Source organism: Nymphalis io, chromosome 1 (assembly GCF_905147045.1).
Source record: "Nymphalis io chromosome 1, ilAglIoxx1.1, whole genome shotgun sequence".
Lineage (NCBI taxonomy): Eukaryota > Metazoa > Arthropoda > Insecta > Lepidoptera > Nymphalidae > Nymphalis > Nymphalis io.
In genome coordinates this window covers 11,195,022-11,214,884 of record NC_065888.1, presented here as the reverse complement: position 1 = coordinate 11,214,884, position 19,863 = coordinate 11,195,022, and the positions used below count along the sequence as shown (strand labels likewise).

The following is a 19,863-nucleotide window of genomic DNA, read 5'->3' as shown; positions in this document are numbered from 1 at the left end:
GTTTGAAGCGTGAGTGAGCCAGTGTAACTACAGGCACAAGGGACGTAACATCTTAGTTCCCAACGTCGGTGGCGTATTGATGATGTAAGGAATGGTTATTTACGACGTAATTTTATTTAAATTATGTCACAAGAAACAACTAATATAGCATTTTATGTCTCTTGATTCATTTTCCAAGTACATTATGTAAAGTGAACAATTATTATTTTGATTCCAGCGCTAAAAGGAAAACGCTATTTGCTTCAATTTCTGAACAAACGATGCTCATTTATATTCAATGTAAGTTCGTTCGACGTTATCGCTTGTTTGTGGGTTGATGTTGATTGAGTCTTAATGTTCTTAAAGCGATTGAGAGCTTCTAACTATATATATATACTTAACATATATATACTGGAGTTGGTAGTTGGCTTACGATATAGGGGATACTTGTATTATATACATACATTGCAATTCCTTTGCAAGCACACTTTGGATTAATTTTCATTTACATTTTTACGTATATGTTATTGTTGTTTGCTCAAACACTTACATTTTGTATATTTGTTCTATACTAAATTATAATACAAGCTGTTATCTAAAGTGTGACATCAAAGTCAGCCACTTAGAGATAATAAAAGCGGAAAATTAAAGAGCATCTGAGCTTCCCGTCTCAACTTATTTAACAAATTTTCCTTTCAAGAACAATGCCTTTGAAAGTAAAATAAAGTGATGTAGCATCTGTTTTATTTTATTAAAAGGTAATTTTATTAGTTTTAAGGTTACGACAGCTATTTTTAGGACCTATTAAATATTTAATTATATTAATAACTATACTGAGTTTTTGTTTAACTATCATTTAGGTTTTACTTATATAATTACATACATTACATTAGATTACATTGTTTTAGGGTTTTATTTTCAAATACACATTCAATTTTAAAAATACGTTTTTTGTGGCATATTATGTCCCTCAGTTTACCATCATTTTCAGCATGTAAGGCCGATACAATTACAGGTATGTCTGGATGATATCACTCAATCATTAATTAATTATTTTGTCACCAATCTCTAGGATAAGGTTTTTATTATTTAAAATAGGTAGACAGAATTGCAAATGGTTCAACTGTTGGTGAGTGATCACGCCGCCAACCTTAGGAACTAAGAGGTGTTTACTGCTGTTTACTATAGAATATGTGAAGTACTTACCACCTAGTATGGAGTAAGTGATATTATTGTTTCACTCAACTTTGAGCCATGAAACCTGCTTGTAAAAACCCTTAATTACAAGCAGCAGGACTACATTGACGCTATTACTAGTAGTTTATACTATATCGCAGTGCTAATGTTTATCGATTAACATGATCAATAATCAAAAATAGACAGTAAAATCCGTTGTTGTTAAAGATATTCTTAACGAATGATATTGAATACTGCTTACTAAAAGTTTCTCTCTTACATATCATAGAGCGTACTTGTTTCAACATAATATGATAGAATTCGTTTGTAACATTTATGCTCGGGCTTCATTCCTTACGGAATATCATATTCCTTACGGAATTGATTAACTATATTAACTAGATCAAAGACCAAAGAAAAAGTATATTAATATAAACAAATAAAATGAATCATAAAGTAAATGATTGGAAGAATATTATTTATGGATTCAGCGATTATTATTAATGTAATATTATTGGTTATAACATCAACTTGATTGGAATTAAACTTGTATTATATAAGTCTTGCTCTTTCTTTGAATATACTCTTTTTATTTACGTTTGAAATAATTTTAAAATAAATCGACTTCTTTTTGAAGTCATTTTAACTTCAGTAATTGGAAAAGTTCGATCGCCATTCACTTTTAACGACATCATTAGCTATCGTTTATACTGAGATATTGAGAGAGCTTTAATTTCCTTCTGATAGTGTAAAAATAAAAATAAAATGACATAGAAAATACACGGAGACAGAAAGAAGACGTGCATCTTAAACAAAGGTTTTTATTGATCACTAGATACCAGTCCTTGCTTCGCACATGCCTATGTAAAACATTTGTACAAAATAAGCGCAAACATACAAAAATAAAGTATTTTATTTCAGTCCAGTAGCATTTGCGTATGTAGAAAAACCCAAAGAGACATTCATTTTTATTTTTTAGGATTCGCTTCGTGCTCTAAGATAAAATAATACATTGTGAGAATGCGTACATGTATGAGATGAATTTCTGTTACATCTGTATCCACCGAAATGCAGTGAGATCTAACACATTGCGCTCAAGCGAAGTTCTGTGCCAACTAGTAGATATTTCTTGTTTATTAAATCGCTGGCCGGTTGTGCCCGTCTGTCTACCTGTTGCATAAAAAAAGGTAAGCTTAAAACAAACAACGTACTTATTTGCAACACAGTGTGACGTATGGTTCTTTACCTTATTTTTTTTTCATAAAATATTGAAAATTTTGAAACTTTGTAATTTAGTCATCGTATGTTCATATTGAATGTTGTTTAAAGAAAATTAATAAAGAATAATATTTGCGGTAAGATCTATCAGTATAATCAAAGTTAGTTTAAAATGATACGTACATTATATTTCGTTGCTATCGGTACATTTAGAATGAAAGTATTTTTGTATAAGATCTTATTACACAAAATAGGAAAGGCTGCAATACGATATTACACGGCACTGTCATTTCGTTTTATTAATTCAAATCAACAAGTTGGTAATAGCTACTGTGCTAAAGTAATATATTTTCAACTTTTCTTGCCGGGGTTCAATCTTTTGAAATTTATCAAGTTCAATTTGCATTTTCCAATAGTTTTTCTTTGACTAACATTATGTAAGCATTCAATAGAAATAAAAATTCAATATTATACTTTGTCTAACATTATGTATATTCTTATACATAATGTTAGACAAAGTTAGTTCGGAAAAGAAAATCAGCGAAAGCAACTCAGCCGATTTTTTATTCTTTGTTTAACTTTGTAATTTCAGTTTAAAATTTTCAAAATAAGCCTTAAATAATTAAAAAAATCTAAAAACAGGAGATACTAGTAATACATTACGTACCTACTAGATACTTCATTTTAGAAAAAACACATACTATCATAGTGTTTCCAAACGAGAATGAATAGTGATTAACAAAACTATATGTTATCGCGGGCTTAACTGAATCACGTAGAGGTTTACTCAACTCGTAATATACCAGGTTGTAGAATATGGATTTTAACTGAAGTTAGTTGGTACAAATGTTGGCAAGAAACACGTCACGTGCTTAATTATTCTAACTAAACTAGTTGAGCGTTCGTAGGGCAGAGTACACGCTTGTTTGGATGAGCACAACATATTTACAAGTTGTTCTGTATATTCATACTGTATATACTCTGGAACAGCTTGTTACAAAAAACTCCAAATCTTTTTCTAGTCAGCAGTACTAGACTTTGTTCAGCTTTGGGATATTTTCGGTGTAACCAACAGTTTAAACGCGTGCGTTTTTCAACTTACTACTGATTTTTTATGGTTAATTTATTTTTTATAATTCCTCTCGTGATCGGTGCCGAAGGAAAGCTTCGTGAGGAAACTTGTATGCGCAGCCTAATTTCAATTAAATTCTTCCACACCTGTATCCACCAATCCGCAAGTGTTAATGTAAATAATAATTGAGTGGTGACCGAATATTGGCAAACGTAGGACGCATTTCAGTTAGATGAACCGATTATCTGACGGGATCTGACTGGACGCCAAAGGAGGTTAAGCTCCCGGCTTTAGCGCACCTTCGGAGCAGCTTATATGTAATTGATAGATATGTAGAGTTTATAAGAAATAAAATATGTTGTATTTAAATATATTTTAATAATTAATGACTACACTTTATCTAAGCAATCTAATACTGTGTCAAATATGAAGTTCTTTATGTATAATGACTCAAATAAAGTTTGTCTCTAAGGAACGTTTGTAACTCATGTTAATTTAGTGTTGAACTGTCTCATTAAACTTGTGTAGTTATTATATAATATACATACATAATATAATATACATACATAATATAATATGCAACTTAATATTCATTTCTTTAGGTTAATCCCATGACTTTCTAACAGTAGTTGTATTATATACTATGTTTTGTTTAGAATTCTTATCAAGGTAATGATTTAAAAATATAGAAGCAACATGAACAGTATTTTTCAATACTTTTATTTTACATTGATAATATATTTGCTGTTATTTAGAAAATGTAATCTATATCCGTAATTTATTAAAATATTCCGTTGTACATTTTATGATTAGATTGCATTAATTGTACTTGTGATATATCTTTAAGCGCTGACATACTGATGATTATAGCCTGTGGTATCGCACTGGTAGCGTTGTGTAGACAGAGAGCGACCTACTTCACGCCCGCTCGATGGCGAGCGCTGCCCGCCCGCCCAGAATAGACGCAGCACGTGCGTCCGCCGCGACAAACGTCGCCGGTCGCTCGCGGCCCTGCTCCTCCGTCGACTTTTACTGACGTGCTGCGATTAGATAGTCGCGTTGTGTTACCAACAAGCCATACATAAACCGCGTTGTGATTCGTAGTGTAAAATTAATTATCATTGCACAGAGAATTTTTCGCCTCTATATACGTATAATGCTTATTCTATTAAAATAAACGAAGTTTATTTATAACTTCATCGAGTTAGAAAGTAAATATTTGTATCTGCTTTCCTATCTTAGTGGCCTTGCTTGTTATCTCGCACCGGTAAAAGCTTATTATCACGTTTTCAATAGTTGTGGTCGTGTTATTACTGTGAAAGAATTTATTGAAAATAAATTATATGAGCTGTTAAATGTGACTAGAAATATTTTGAGTGATTAGTTTAGATGAAAAACAAATCCGTAACGATGTGCCTTATGAAGTAATATATTCATTTTTGTTTACCGTATGTAACAACGTAGTACGTGAATATAAAGTACGTGTAATATTGAGTCAGCTTCTAAAGATGCACTGTTACAAATTCATCGTCTTACTGCCTCTGCTCCTGCTACCGGAACCTGCACCTGCTTGGAAAACTGACACGTATGAAACTTTATTTGTATTACAAACTTTACTATAAGTGTTTTTTAATAAAAATAAAGGTAAAACTGAGCTCAAATTTAATGTATAATTCTTTATATAAATATTAATAAAAAGTTCTAATAACCACATAAACTTATTTTAATATGTTTTGCTGTATTTTAAGATGTTTAATAAGTAGTTTGAAAATAATGTTAAACACATGGATAATAAATGCAAGGCCAAAGAAACAGAAGTAGTTAGTATCGGCTCTCGTAAATACAGAAATAAACTTGGACTTGGCATTCTAATGTTGAAGTGTGACTATAAACTTACTGAGAGCGGATAAGATGACTAACGTTTGTAATTTCTAACTAAAACTATTCAAAAACACTAAAAAGTCATTAAGCATTAATAGAAAAGAGTATTGAAACAAAATAATACACTACTCATAATCTATTTATAGCGTATGTATTATTTGTGTTTATATAATAACAACCAATACAGTACAATTAATATAGTTTAAATATAAATAAATTACACATTTTCTTCATATATTTCCAACAACAAATTACAGGCAGATATCTCATCTAACGTTACTGGTCTCTTTAGTGAAAGATTCCGAGCTTAAACTAATTTACTTCACTACGGTTCGTCGGTTACACACACAAATGTCTGTATATAGCGAAAATGTATTGTTATGTAGCTTTTATAGTCCTCATAGTTGGGATCTCGTTTAATCTATTTAATGCTCCTTCAACCTGTGTTATAAAAGCAAACATTAGATTTAGTCTTTTTATTGAAGAATAAAACGTGTCAGATTGCTTATAATTATGTATCAAGTAATAATAAGAATATATATTATTTGAAGTTTCAAATCTATACTCTATACTGAAGTATAAATGCTTTAGAAATATTTTGAAAGAAGTATTATTAAAATTATCTAAATCCAACAAATATATTATTATTTGTGGTGACTTCGCTGCCTCGTTGGTCTCTAGATATAAGTCCGCATATCCCAAGGTCCTGGGTTCAAACCCCAGGTTGGGCCAACATATAGTTATTGGGGTTTTCTTTTGAAGATTGTCAGTAATAACCCGGAGTGTGTACACTCCCTTTTCTTGGAAACCATGTAAAGCCTTTGTCGTACCATCAGATTATGAAAGTGCTTCTGTGTTTGCTCACACACTCATGTCCTGCTCAGCTGCTGTCTTCATGATCTTTCATGAGATTTTTTGCCGTGGTCGGAATTGGTTAGGAGGACATCATCATTATCATCAATTTTATAATATCAGTTTACAGCACAAAAAGGTTTCTTAATGATTTTCTTGAATTTTGTAATTGAACAATTTTGAACTTAGAAAATCAAAAAGAAATGTTAATAATGCAATTACCGAACCGGGGGTAAATTTTTTGACAATCAATAAGTAAGTGTAATATGTCTAAATAGAGTTTTTGTCTTTAACTTTGAGTAACTTCGATTCACCTAAATAAAATAATTATTTCGGAAATTTTAAAAGCAAAATACTGTATTGTTTTAGGGTTAAAGAATGGGCGAGGACATTAGGTGAAGAATTGTGGCGGTTAAGTGAATCCTTGACGAAATCAGATCAGATCAGGATTGTGAGTAATTTTCTTTTCGTTTCCATTACTTCGACATATATTTGTTCAACCGAACCCGTACTGAAGCAGCCCAGGGCACTCAATTGATCCTTTTCATCTAAAAAATGAAAGCTTTTTATATATTTGATGACAAAGACACTTAAAGAATCTGGTCCTTAATTTACAATAGAACTTACCGATCGCAACGAAATAGAAAGATATTTGCATTATTAATGAATATTAAGTATAGAATTGTATTAAGTTATAAAATTTCAGAAATATAAACAAATGAATGCGAGCGTTAAGAAAAAAGATGGAAAGCAAATATTGGAATCGTCATTAAGATCCGTCAGTACTATGCTCACAAGAAAAATTAATGCTGCGAAGGTAACGTCACTTTGAATTTGCTTACATTTCTACTTAAACACATGTTTGCCTTTTAAACTTATTTTATTCCTTGATTCCACGGAGATAATTTTTTCACAGTGTATTCATGCAACGGCAGAACGCTTAGCAGCAGAATTTAACTACACTATAGTGAAAGACAAGGACTATGAATTCAAATATTGTTCAGCGAAATATTCACAATTTATCTTTGAAGATGGATTAGAGCTTGAAAGAGAAGGAGAATTGCCGAAATTTGTTAAAAATAGTACGAACTATGAAAACATTACGCTCGAAAAAGATTCCCATTTCTATGATATAAGCGTTAATACCAATAAGAGTTGTGTACATGTACCTACAAATATTTTTTATAAAGGTTAATATACTTTTGTGATCCGAACCATACTTAGTCTTATATCACTTAAAAAACGTCACGTTATTATTTTGTTATTTGTTCAAATTGTTATTATAAATTTTCAGAGGCAGATGCATTAGGAGCAATATTATGGTCGAAGGAATTAACCGACACTTTTATAAGTAATTACAATTCCGATCCATCATTAGTTTGGCAATATTTTGGAAGTGCTCATGGCGTGTTGCGTTTCTATCCCGGAATGCCATGGAATACAAAGGGAACTGATACATACGATTGTAGAGTCAAATCTTGGTACATAGAAGCGGCCACTTGTTCTAAGGATGTGATCATTTTATTCGACGTTTCTGGTTCTATGACTGGTTTTAAGAATTACGTAGCGAGAAGAACTTTGAAATCATTGTTGGCGACATTGTCGAATAACGATTACGTTAACGTGTTCAGGTTTAATGCGACTACCGCAGAAGTAGTGGGTTGTTTTAAAGGCCTCGTTCAAGCAACTCCAGAGAACTTGCTCACCATCAGTAATACCCTGGAGCCAACGGATAACGGCAAGAAACATAAAGTTCCACTGGAAGGCAACGCTAACTTGACGACTGCTTATATTACAGCTTTCACTACTTTAAAAGAGGTACAACTACTTGTACGCTACTAATAGCGAGTACAAGTTTATAATATTGTTAATTATATTATCTACAACAATCTGGATGGAGAGGGACAAATGCGTCTCACCCTTGTAGACTTTATTTTGCCTTTATTTTTATTAACAGATTGATACTGTATTATTGATGTACGTTTTGTGTGAAACGTACGTGGTGTTTCTGCTTTAAGAATTATTGTATATAAAACTATTTATGTAAATTCATTTTACAGACGTATGAAATGGTACAGATATATTATGAAAAAAACATAGGGATAATATCGTATCAGTGTAAAATTTTATGGCAAATTCGGAATGAAAACAGAGTACTTTTCCCGTTTAAAATGAATATATAAAATATTTCTGCAAATGCTACGCTCTACGTAGTTAGTAATTTTATAAATTAGTTATTTTTTTTTAGAGAAGGCAAGCGTGTAACGTTAGCAGCCAGCAAGGCTGTAATCAGTTGGTAATGGTTATAACAGACTACGTTCCCGGAAATCTCACTGAAGTGTTCGAGGAGTACAATAGAGAGACAGTCGGTGGCAAGACTTATATACCAGTTAGAGTATTTACTTATCTAATTGGAAAAGAAGTTACAAATGTTCGAGAGATACAGTGGATGGCTTGTTTAAACAGAGGTGATTCTGTGATTCTATGTGTTCATTTTAACATGTTTTCGTTATCAATACTTATTGTTTTTCTCAAAATAAAATACACAGTCAACTAGTATAATTAAATTTACATGGCCTGTGTGAAAATCAAGGAATATTAGCTCCACTTAGCTTTTATCATCTATATATTTTATCATAAGATTCAAATTTATGAGTGGTCGAAGTTACAAAATATCTCTATATGAATTTTTCTTTTTAATCTAACCGTATGCTATTTGTACGTGTTTGTTCGTATTAAGCTTTTACCTCTCAACCGATATAAAAAAATCAATATCAAGAGATTTATAAAAATCTCAGAGTCAGACTCAGATAAATCTAATGTTGCTGAATTAAAAAAAAAAACATTATATTGTTCGTGTATTTAACTTTTAACGTTGTTATAGTTTATGTCATATGTTATTTTAATATGCATAAATATTTTATTATATATATTTTATTTTACTTTGTTTTAACAATAAACATATACATATTAATTATAATACGTATGTTATGTGATGTACTTACAATGATATTCAGTTTATATGATAAATACCCATACAATACCATTTAAAACATTTAAAGCGATCTAAAAAGTAAATAATGTATTTTGTATTTAGGTTATTTCGTACACATTCACTCAGTAGAAGAAGTCCAGCAGCAGGTCTTGAAGTACATCAACGTAATCGCTCGTCCCATGATCCTTGCCGGTGAAAATCCTCCACCCACGTGGACTCACGCTAACATCGATGATACTGTGAGTAATTATTAATATAATACAAAGCAGTTCTATTTATTAGAGATTCTTTTCATATAAAAAGTGAATGATTTTCATTTCTATCATCTCGCATCGATTTTATTAGAATTCTAAATCGATTTAAAATGTAGCATTGCGATATCGATGAAAATTGTAAGAGGCCGTTATGTAATGATTTTTGTTACAATTATAATTAGTTTTTAAATAAGTTAAAACTGAAGTGTGACAATCGAATAGCGTGTGATAATAATGACATTTGCTTTTATGTAATAAAAAAAACTGCAACCATAGTATCGTTTTCGTCATAATGTATATAAATATATATATAAAAAGCCGTGGGTTCAAACCCGGGCAAGCACCACTGAATTTTCATGTGCTTAATTTGTGTTTATAATTCATCTCGTGCTTGACGGTGAAGGAAAACATCGTGAGGAAACCTGCATGTGTCTAATTTCATTGAAATCCTGCCACATGTGTATTCTACCAAAAGGGAGAAAGGCCTCCTCTCCTCAGAAGGGAGAGGAGGCCTTAGCCCAGCAGTGGGACATTAACAGGCTGTTACTGTTACTGTTTTATATATATATATATATATATATAAAACATATATAAGTAATACTTACTTAATAAAGTTAATACTTACTTATATATATATAAGTAAGCTATCAATCAGATTCTCAAGCTTACTGTGTCTAACACTTATTTTTATTCATGTGGGACTTGTAGATTGAAACGAAAAATGCTTCTCACGTGCCATAGTAAGCTTGCGACTCTAGTTCTGAGATATGTCAAAATAAAAACGGCGTTTATTAATATTATTTCTTAGGAAATATACAAACACATAGGAACTAAAAACATGTGTTATAATAAAAGATTTTTCTTGTAAAAACTGCAATTTCATTTATTAAACTTATAAACAAATCTAAATATACTTATCTTGTGTTGAACGTAATTTGATGTTCAAAACTAGATAAGTTGACAACACAAGCAAATATTACATAATGAAATGATAAGTCGTGTAAGTTTTAAAGAGCGTTTATGGTTTTTCAGTTATTTACATATATTTTATCATGAGAAAATTATATTCCAGATCATCCGCTATTTATTCATTATTAAAAGTGAAAATGAATAATTCATATCACGAAATAGCATACCACTAAGTAAATGGCAATTTCATACTGGAAATATTAACGACTAACTTGTACCACTCCAGTATTTCATGTTGGGGGGTTAAAAGCGATATAATGTAGCCACCGCCACCCTCTGCCACTCCTATTTGCGCAGTTTACTTAATAAATAACAAACACTGTTAGCTATTCGCAGTAAGTTAATCGCTATAAGTTGTTTCGTTGGTATATTTATACTCCGTTGGTAGAATTTAAGTACTAAAATAAGCTAGTAAAGTAAAGTAACAGCCAGTAAATGTCTGTATCTCATTACACGCTCCAAATGCGTGAATGAAATGAATTATAAACACAGATGAAAACTAAACATTCAGTTCTTCCTGCCTGGGCTCGAATTCGCAATATTCGGTTAAGATTAACTTTTATAACCACTGGTGGTAGGGCTTTGTGCAAGCTCGTCTGGGTAGGTACCACCCACTCATCAGATATTCTACCGCAAAACAGCAATACTTGATATTGTTGTGTTCCGGTTTGAAGGGTGATTAAGCCAGTGTAATTACAGACGCAAGGGACATAAAATCTTAGTTCCCAAGGTGGATGGCGCATTGGCTATGTAAGTGATGGTTGACATTTCTTACAATGCCAATGTCTAAGGGCGTTTGGTGACCACTTACCATCAGGTGGCCCATATGCTCGTCTGCCTTCCTAATCTATAAAAAAAAAAATAACCACTTGGCCCGACTATAGTATAGTAAATGCGAAAGTCAGTTTGTTTGTTTTGCTTTTACGTCTTAACTAGTCAACCGATCGTTATGAAATTTTGCATATACGTTGTCAGGGATACAGAAAAGGGTATAGAGTACCAAACACCTCCAACCTCAGGCGCGGGTGAAGTCGTAGGTCAAAAAAATTTAGTCATATTTAAAGGTAACTTGGCGTATCGTGTAACGTTTATGAAGCCATTACACGTATGAATAATAAATTCGTAGCTATCTTAGATAAATGACTGTGGAAAATTTATTATTAAAACGAATAAATTGACGTAAGATATGAATAATACAAATTATTTATATGCATATATCGATTTTATTACACTACATAATTATATATATATTATAGTTTATACTATATATATAATAATGTAATATTAAATAATAGTAGTAATAATATATCCAGAACACACCTATTACCCTCCCTGTCCTTTGGGATGAATTACGTCATATTACTCTCATAAATATAAGTAACAATATAACATAACGTAAGTAACCCCTTTCAACATATTTGTGTACATTTTTTGCTATTTTTCTAAGCAATTTAGTTCTAAATTGGACTCTAATTTTACCTTATCTAAGCACAAGTACCTATCTAATAAATACTGATAAAATTGTGAATATATTTGCCAAGCAATAGAAATAAAAAAAAACATATGTTTTTGATTTCTTGGATGTGAAATAAAAATCGATAATAATTTTACCAAAGTTATAGAGAAATACGTAATGGATACAGTTTTTCTTTTCACTTGAAGAAATAGAGAAAATAAACAAGTCATATTATGTTTGCCTAACTTTGGGAAGGTTGTTCGAATTAAACTAACAACCCACGCTAGTTGGGTCGATAAGTTCGAAACTAAATTAAACTTAGTTACATATTTTATCATAAACGTGTAAGAGAAACTTATCTTCGGTGAATATAAATTAGTAACAAATTCATTTGAGATTTATTAATAAATGAAGAAGACTTCAGTCTGATCCTACTATATATAAGTTTATTTATATGTGTAACATATTTTATTGAATTAACTGACTATGATGGAAATTAAAAATCAACTATCTTTTTTGACAGAGAACTGCAAAATGGAACGTCAGTAGCGATGTTACAACGGTAAGTCATTTTTAACAGATTTTGTTATAATTTTTATTTCTTATAATAACTACTCATAATAAAAAAAATCTGGCTTATATTATAATATAATCTTATAGCAAATAAAAAATATAGATCTACAAAATATGGATAATATTTCGACTAATTTTAAAACATTTCTTTTATTTTTGCGTGAATATAGTCTACTACAATTTGATTAATGTTTTATTTAATTTTTACGTCGTTTTGTTCATAAGTACATGTCCATACTTTTAAATATAAAAATATTTTCTTCAAGTTAAATAAAAGTTTCATAAGAAAAAGATTCTTTTGTTCCCGCGAGCCCAATTATTTCTTAATACGTCGTCATCTCCTCACTGACAGACGGCAAAATGCGCTGAGTGGCTCTCGTCACGGCTTGAACTATCCACAAATTAAAGTAGAAATAAAGACAAGACTAAGTCTTTTATTTTTTATTGCTTACATTTTTAATAAGTCACCAAGGTTATATTTTTAAACTGCATACAATATTGTATATAATACATATATACTTCAATATAATCAGAGTGTTTCTGATTCTTAGCATCTTATTAGAAATTAAATATATAGAAATATAATTATATATAATATATATATTTAATTATATATATATATATATTATAAGTTATACATTTTTATGAAGAAAAGTTGAAAAAACTTATTTACATTTTGCGATTTGCATACTAACAATAACTTCGTAGTTCGTGTATCAATAAAAGATTGATGTAATTCAATATTTTATAGCCCGATGAAGATAAACTGGTGACATCAGTGGCAATTCCGGCCTTTGATTACAAATACAATGAAGAACACAATGACGCCATTTTACTGGGGGTGGCCGGCACCGATGTTCCCATCGATAGTATAGCAAAACTAGCACAGCCACATCAAGTATGTATTTTTTTAGTAAGACAAACTGACAAATAGGTCAACTGATACTTACTTAACGATTCTTTACCCATATAAGTTGGCACTACGATATAAATATACAAGGTTTCCGTAGATTGCAGTGCAGGTTTCCTTAAGATGTTTTCTTTCACCGCCGAACATGAGATAATTATAAACACAAATTAAGCACATGAAAATTCTGAGGTGCCGGGTTTAATCGTTTAAGATTCACGAATTTTAACCACTGGGCCATCTCGCCCCATATATAATAAAAACTTATTTTTATTATACTATTTATATGATATACTTATTTATTATATATAATATCCTGGGACATCATTCACATACGGCCATCTGATCCCAAATTAAGCAGAGCTTGTACTATGGAAACCAGACAACTGATATACTACATATACTACTTTTCTTTTGTAAATACATACTTATATAGATAATTACATCCAGACTCAGGACAAACATACATGTTTATGCACACAAATGTCTGTCTTGGGTGGGAATCGAACCTACAACCTTCGGCGTGAAAGGCAAGTATCTACCAACCATGCCAGTTACGTATATTTATCCATACATAATCAACATGCATATTCCTATCTCTATTAAGTTCTAGAAACTTGCACCTCTAAAAGACTTACGTTTACTTGAACGGTCTTACTAACAATTCATTATTAATAAAAGTTTTAAGTGGTGTGTATAACACATTGATTCTTCTCTTTCTGTCATGACTAAACAGATTATTGAAAGATAAAGACAGCATGTGTTTTAGGAAAGGGGTGTGTACAGTTATGAAAGGAACTATATTATTTTTTCTTATTTCAGCTTGGTGTAAACGGATATTCATTTATTGTGAGCAACAATGGGTATTTGCTGTTACATCCACTCTTGATAACAACGGTACGCTATTCGTCTAGTTCTAATATTTATTGGATAAGTAAACTAACGTTAAATGTAAATTATTTTAAACTAAACATATAGTTAAAACGCTTTCGTGCTTAACACATTAATAGTTTAACAAAAATTTTATAGATTGGCTTTGACAACAACCCCGGTTTTAGAGTGGACGGCGCTGTTCTACTCTGCTGGAACCACAGCACACATTTTTTTAATTTTTTTGATATTTATTGAAATCAAGCATAAAATAAATATTATTTTGTGTAAGGATAACAAATGTTATTGACGAATATTATAATGATTATTTTTTTTACAGATAAACAATAAATTACAAGAGAATTATAACAGCGTAGATTTCGTAGAAGTGGAACAAGTGGATGATGGGAAAGGACCAAGAGAACTGGGCGATAAAATAAAAGATCTTAGAATGAATTTAGTTGAAGGAAATCATGGGAGCATGACCAATGTTGAAGTTCTCTTTCATTATGATAATATGAGGTACGTTTATTTATGGTTGTTATTTATAGTAGACTGGTTTATTATTTTTTGACATTCATAACTGATTGAATGTGTCTGCTATGTTCCAATAATGAAAGATGAACAAATTTTAAAAACAAAGTGAGCTAGTGTAATTACAAGCACACGGGATATAAATTCTAAGATTTAATGGTTGAAGAGGATTTGAGTGTCGCGTTTTCTGTTAAAACAAAATCTGTACTAACTGGGAACTCACCACAGGTAGATCGTGACAAAAAATTATATTTGATATTGACTATAATTTATATATAATATTTAAAACACAAAAAAGTCAAAATTTCACTACATACGAAGTATATTCTTAAAGCATAGCACCGCGGTCAGTCCGCACGTCAGTCATACTCCAGACACATCATAGATGTGACGTCAGTCCTAAATATAATTCATATAGTATGACCGACGAAATGGGATCGATTGGCACGCAAAATGAAAATTCTGCTATTCAGTATCTTTATATTGTGTTATAAAATTTAGGCTTTTCTTATTAAAATATACATAAAAAGAAATAGTACTTCATTCAATTCCCGCAAGATTCAAACGAGGCAATTACGACGGTCCAATATTTACATATTTGAGTTTACACGAGTACTAAAAATGGGGATCAATTTGAATACTTAACAAACACATTCATAATATATTCGAGGGGGTTTTGACGAGTGCTTTTATTATAGACGGATTGCTCGAGTGCAACATGACTATTTCTTTAACAAATTGGAAGGCACTCCATTTTCGATGGGAATTTCTTTGCCCATGGGATATGGAGATACGGAGCTGATGTTGAAAGATAATCCTTTGGAAGCAAAACAAGGCCAAGAGCTTATCGGTATCAATGTTACCAGCTACTTCAACTTCGCTTACAGGGTACACCGTGACTGGTAAGTAAGCCGTTTCCAAATTGGTTTTGAAACCTTTTAGTATGTCATGTGCTCTTAAACCTAATTAATTTATATATAATCTCTATTTTGTTATTTTTCAAGGTAAATTAATGATATAATACGCAACCCCTTCTTCAAGGCTAAGCTCTTAATTTCATTTATGTATTTCAAATCGTTTCAGGCAAATATACTTTCGCATTTATATACTTGTTTTAGTATGAAATTCAACTTTATTATGCTTTCTTAATTGATTGGATATAATACGTGGCTACTAAATGTAGTCTGTAAGTGTAGGAAAATTGAAATCCAATGATTGAATTCCACATTTGTTCCATAAGCATTAAGACTTCAATATTAGTGTAAAATCTTATACTTAAATCTTATTCCTATTAAGATATCAATTGTTGATTTTATCAGTTTATTTATTAAAGAGATGCTGCGAACTAAGCCTTAAAAGATATAATATTTATTTACTAAGACAGCGTACAATTAGTCTATGTTTACAACGAAAAATAAAAACATACATATATTCTATCGAGAAGTCAAACCGCAAGAAACTTAGTAGCCTAAGCACTTAATAAAATATACTTAAAATGCTTTGTTTTACAGGGTATACTGTAAATACCATTATTTGGAAGGTCACGAATCTGAAAACGCAGAGGTCGAAATTTTCAAGTTTCTTGTTAAAATCTCAAAGAATGAACTTGATATAACTAAAAAACAATATGGTGAAGAAACACAGAACCTTCCTTTTACTGTCGAGAGTTAGTATATTAAATTTATGATTTAATATTGTATTTTTACTTATGAAGAATTAGGATTTGTATGTTTATGAAAATAATGAGCTAACCAGGTTAATCAAAGCTGCTGAAAATTAACAATGTCATTGCGTGTACTTTAGCAGTTTTATTATTATTTTTAATTTTTTTAATGTCGTATTCCTTAATAAGATAATTTAATAAAACCTTTTGTTTCAACAGCACATTGTGGTACGACACCATTGGGCAAAGACGATTATTACTGCAACGAAGATTTAGTCAAACAGTTGGTCTTCGATGCTAAGCTCTCGGCTCCGTATTTTAGGACTTGGGAGGCCAGTGATGAGGAAAAGGCCTTGGCCCTGAAGTACAATGTTAGTGTTCGCTTCGTAGCGACATCTAGTGGCCTGACCCGCTGGCATTATATTTTTGAAGATGACAAGAACGAAAGGGTTGACGAATTAGGAAAAAGGTCGAAGGAATATTCTGGCGAGTGTGTATCAAAAAAACTTTTTGTAGCATCTAAATAAATGTGGGTTACGTCGTATATATAATAGTAGGGGTAGGCCGTACTATATCTGAACTATTTCAGAACAACAAAATATGTTGCAATCGATCGTTAGAATCGAATGTATTTAAGTAATTTCTATTTCTTAAACATTGCATTATCATTTTATCATAACAATATCTTGAGATATTTACGTTAACAAAAAAACAGCAAGGTACTCTTTATCAAATTCGTTTTAAGATTTGGGATTGTAATAGACCTTCTATTTTTTACATAAACTCGAATAGAACATAAAGTAACAATTTTATATGATTACGTTTTCTATTTTAGAGTTTTTGGCGATAAATACTATAATGCAATTGAGGAAACCTGGTACAAAGCTGCAGTTTTACAGCACATGATTGACAAAGAATCCTTGGTTATATCAACAAATCTACCGGTACTCGATGATACCATCAAATCTCCTCCTCCTATAACTAATAAAGATGGCGATATTACAGTAACAGCTAGTTACGCCATCTTCTACAAGGACGGAGAATCGGAGACGCCTGCTGCAGTAGTAGGATTTCAGTACTTGTATTCGAATTTCCATGAAATATTTTTCAACATGACAAAGAATAACGAGGCAAGTATGGATAGACAAAAATATTTGAATTAATAATAAATATTTTTTTATTTTTCCGTTTGCTATAGTTTTGTAGAAAATATATAGTTGTATAGAAAATCTATCTATACGTACATCAAATGAAAAGTAGCTACACTGTATACGACATATGATGTATATACTGTACAAGTACTAGGTGCTGTTTTTGAGAAACTTACATCTTTATTTAATTGGTTATTAATACGATTTAATGAAAGTTTAATAATACAAATATTTTTAGTAGTAATATTTTGCTATTCTTAATAAACGATTCCTTATAAACGTTCAATATCTAAAATTGTTAATTATCATATGGCATCTAATTGAAATAAAACGTATGTACTTATGCACATTATAATATTTTAATTTGTTATGGCAAACAAATCGCACCATTATCTTTACAATGTAGAGGATATTATAGTCTGACCGATCCTTTTGCAACTAATCTTTAATGGCCCTAATTATAAACGATGAAAAGCTGCTGTTTAAACACTGATCTCTTCCTTTCTGTTTATATTGTTTTGACATATGTCAATCAAAAGAAAAACACACGGCACTGTTTAACTAATCGCTTACTAAACAACGTTTTTACGGAAGGCTGTAAATTAGTGTAACTCTTACATGAACAAAGGTGCAAATTTTAATTATAACATTAGTGAAAATGTATTTTTTTAGGAACTTTCATGCGACGAAGATGGTAACTATAGATGTTTCGTCATAGACAGTTCTGGGTATGTTGTGGTGAGCTTAGACAAGTCAGAAGTGGGACAGTTCTTCGGTGTCATTGAAGACTTATCTGGAGTTTTACAGTCTCTCATAGATAAGAAGATATTTGACCACGTTGAAGTTTTTAATTACCAAGCCCTTTGTCCTCTGTCTACGTTAAAGGAGACTAGTAGTGCCTTTACACTTGATACAGTATGTTATCTTATCTTTCATACGTGATAAATGTATTGTACTTTACTATACTTTTATTAAATTCAAAATTTCTTTTCAGCCTTTTAAAATATTTGCAAATTTTTTCAAATGGTTGTTAACTGAGGCCTTGTTGATAATATTCAATGTTTTCAATTGGAATAATTATGCGTATTCTGAAAATTATGACTATGGTATGTACTAAAACTTACATTAATATTAATATTAAGCTCGTACAATTTAATAATAAAAGGTATTATTTTTCAGTGAACGATTATCCTGATTTACAAACAAGCATGTATGAAGAAAGTACGACAACAATGCCACCTAAAAAGAACAAGACTGTAGAAACAAACGATAATGGAGAATCAAATCTATTTTCTTGTGATCATCGAATTACATTGTACATATTAAATCAGTCTTACTTCATACAATCAATGGGTCTTTATCCCGTAGTGGTGGAAGGATTTGGGGACTGCCATCCACCGTATTGGGCAACATTAGTCACTAAGACTAATTTGCTCTTGTTGGTAGTTGAAAAAGGGCCTTGGAATTACAAGTATGATTGTAAAAAACCGCCCGATACAAAACCGAAGCCAACAAGTAATTCTACGACAAGTAGAGATCCTTGCCATAAATTAGAATTAGGGCAATTATATAGACGACGCCTCGAAGGATGTTATACTTACCATGATAAGGTACAGTAAACAATTTTAAAGTTTAAGAAATAATTTTAATTATGTTAGTTTAAGAATTTTGTTATTTCTCAACAAAAAGTGCGACTAAAGCAATCGAATATAATTTCAAAATTAAACAACCTTAACCTGTGCATATAATATACTGTAAATTAAAAAAAAAATTTTTTTACTTAGTACAATTGTGGTCTTATTATCTTTTTGAAACCACGAATAGAAAGAATATGTAATGTAATAAGTAATAACAATTATTACAATTCTGAGGAAAAAAACATTAAGTTGACATTATTACATTTAAATCTACCCATGCAGGATAACAATCTAATTAGACTGTAATATTTTAAAAATATTATAAATTCAGCAAGAAAATTATAGATATATATTTTTTTACTTTTTACAGGAGAGAAACATTACGGAGTGCGGTATCGGAAGTCTTACGAAAGCTAATGTTTTATTATATACAAGTATGATTTTATTGTTAAAGTTAGCATCAAAGTTATTTTCTTGATTAAATAAGTTTTTGGTACTAATATCCTATAGATTTGTACCTTTCTTACTTTCACAATAAAAATTATTTACCCTTCGAGTGTTTTTATTTTCAACCTGTAGTTATGAAAAACACCATAATTCAAAACGTGTTACTTTTTGTCGACACGGTGACCTAGAAAAATGATTTGTACGAATCGATGCGCTTTGTAGATAGCTA

General features: G+C 31.0%; 1 protein-coding gene across 1 annotated transcript; it reads left to right on the top strand.

Annotated features, from left to right (window-relative positions):
* Positions 1 to 4,416: 4,416 nt before the first annotated feature.
* LOC126777519 (voltage-dependent calcium channel subunit alpha-2/delta-3) lies at positions 4,417 to 19,740 on the top strand. Its single transcript, XM_050500600.1, has 19 exons — positions 4,417 to 5,030; positions 6,548 to 6,629; positions 6,885 to 6,995; positions 7,095 to 7,368; positions 7,473 to 7,996; positions 8,427 to 8,646; positions 9,276 to 9,412; positions 12,376 to 12,414; positions 13,177 to 13,323; positions 14,155 to 14,229; positions 14,543 to 14,724; positions 15,435 to 15,638; positions 16,248 to 16,402; positions 16,619 to 16,889; positions 17,235 to 17,529; positions 18,223 to 18,465; positions 18,545 to 18,656; positions 18,730 to 19,160; positions 19,558 to 19,740. Exons 1-19 carry the CDS (start codon positions 4,954 to 4,956, stop codon positions 19,663 to 19,665), a joined length of 3,687 nt encoding a protein of 1,228 aa, XP_050356557.1. The 5' UTR covers positions 4,417 to 4,953; the 3' UTR covers positions 19,666 to 19,740.
* Positions 19,741 to 19,863: the final 123 nt, after the last annotated feature.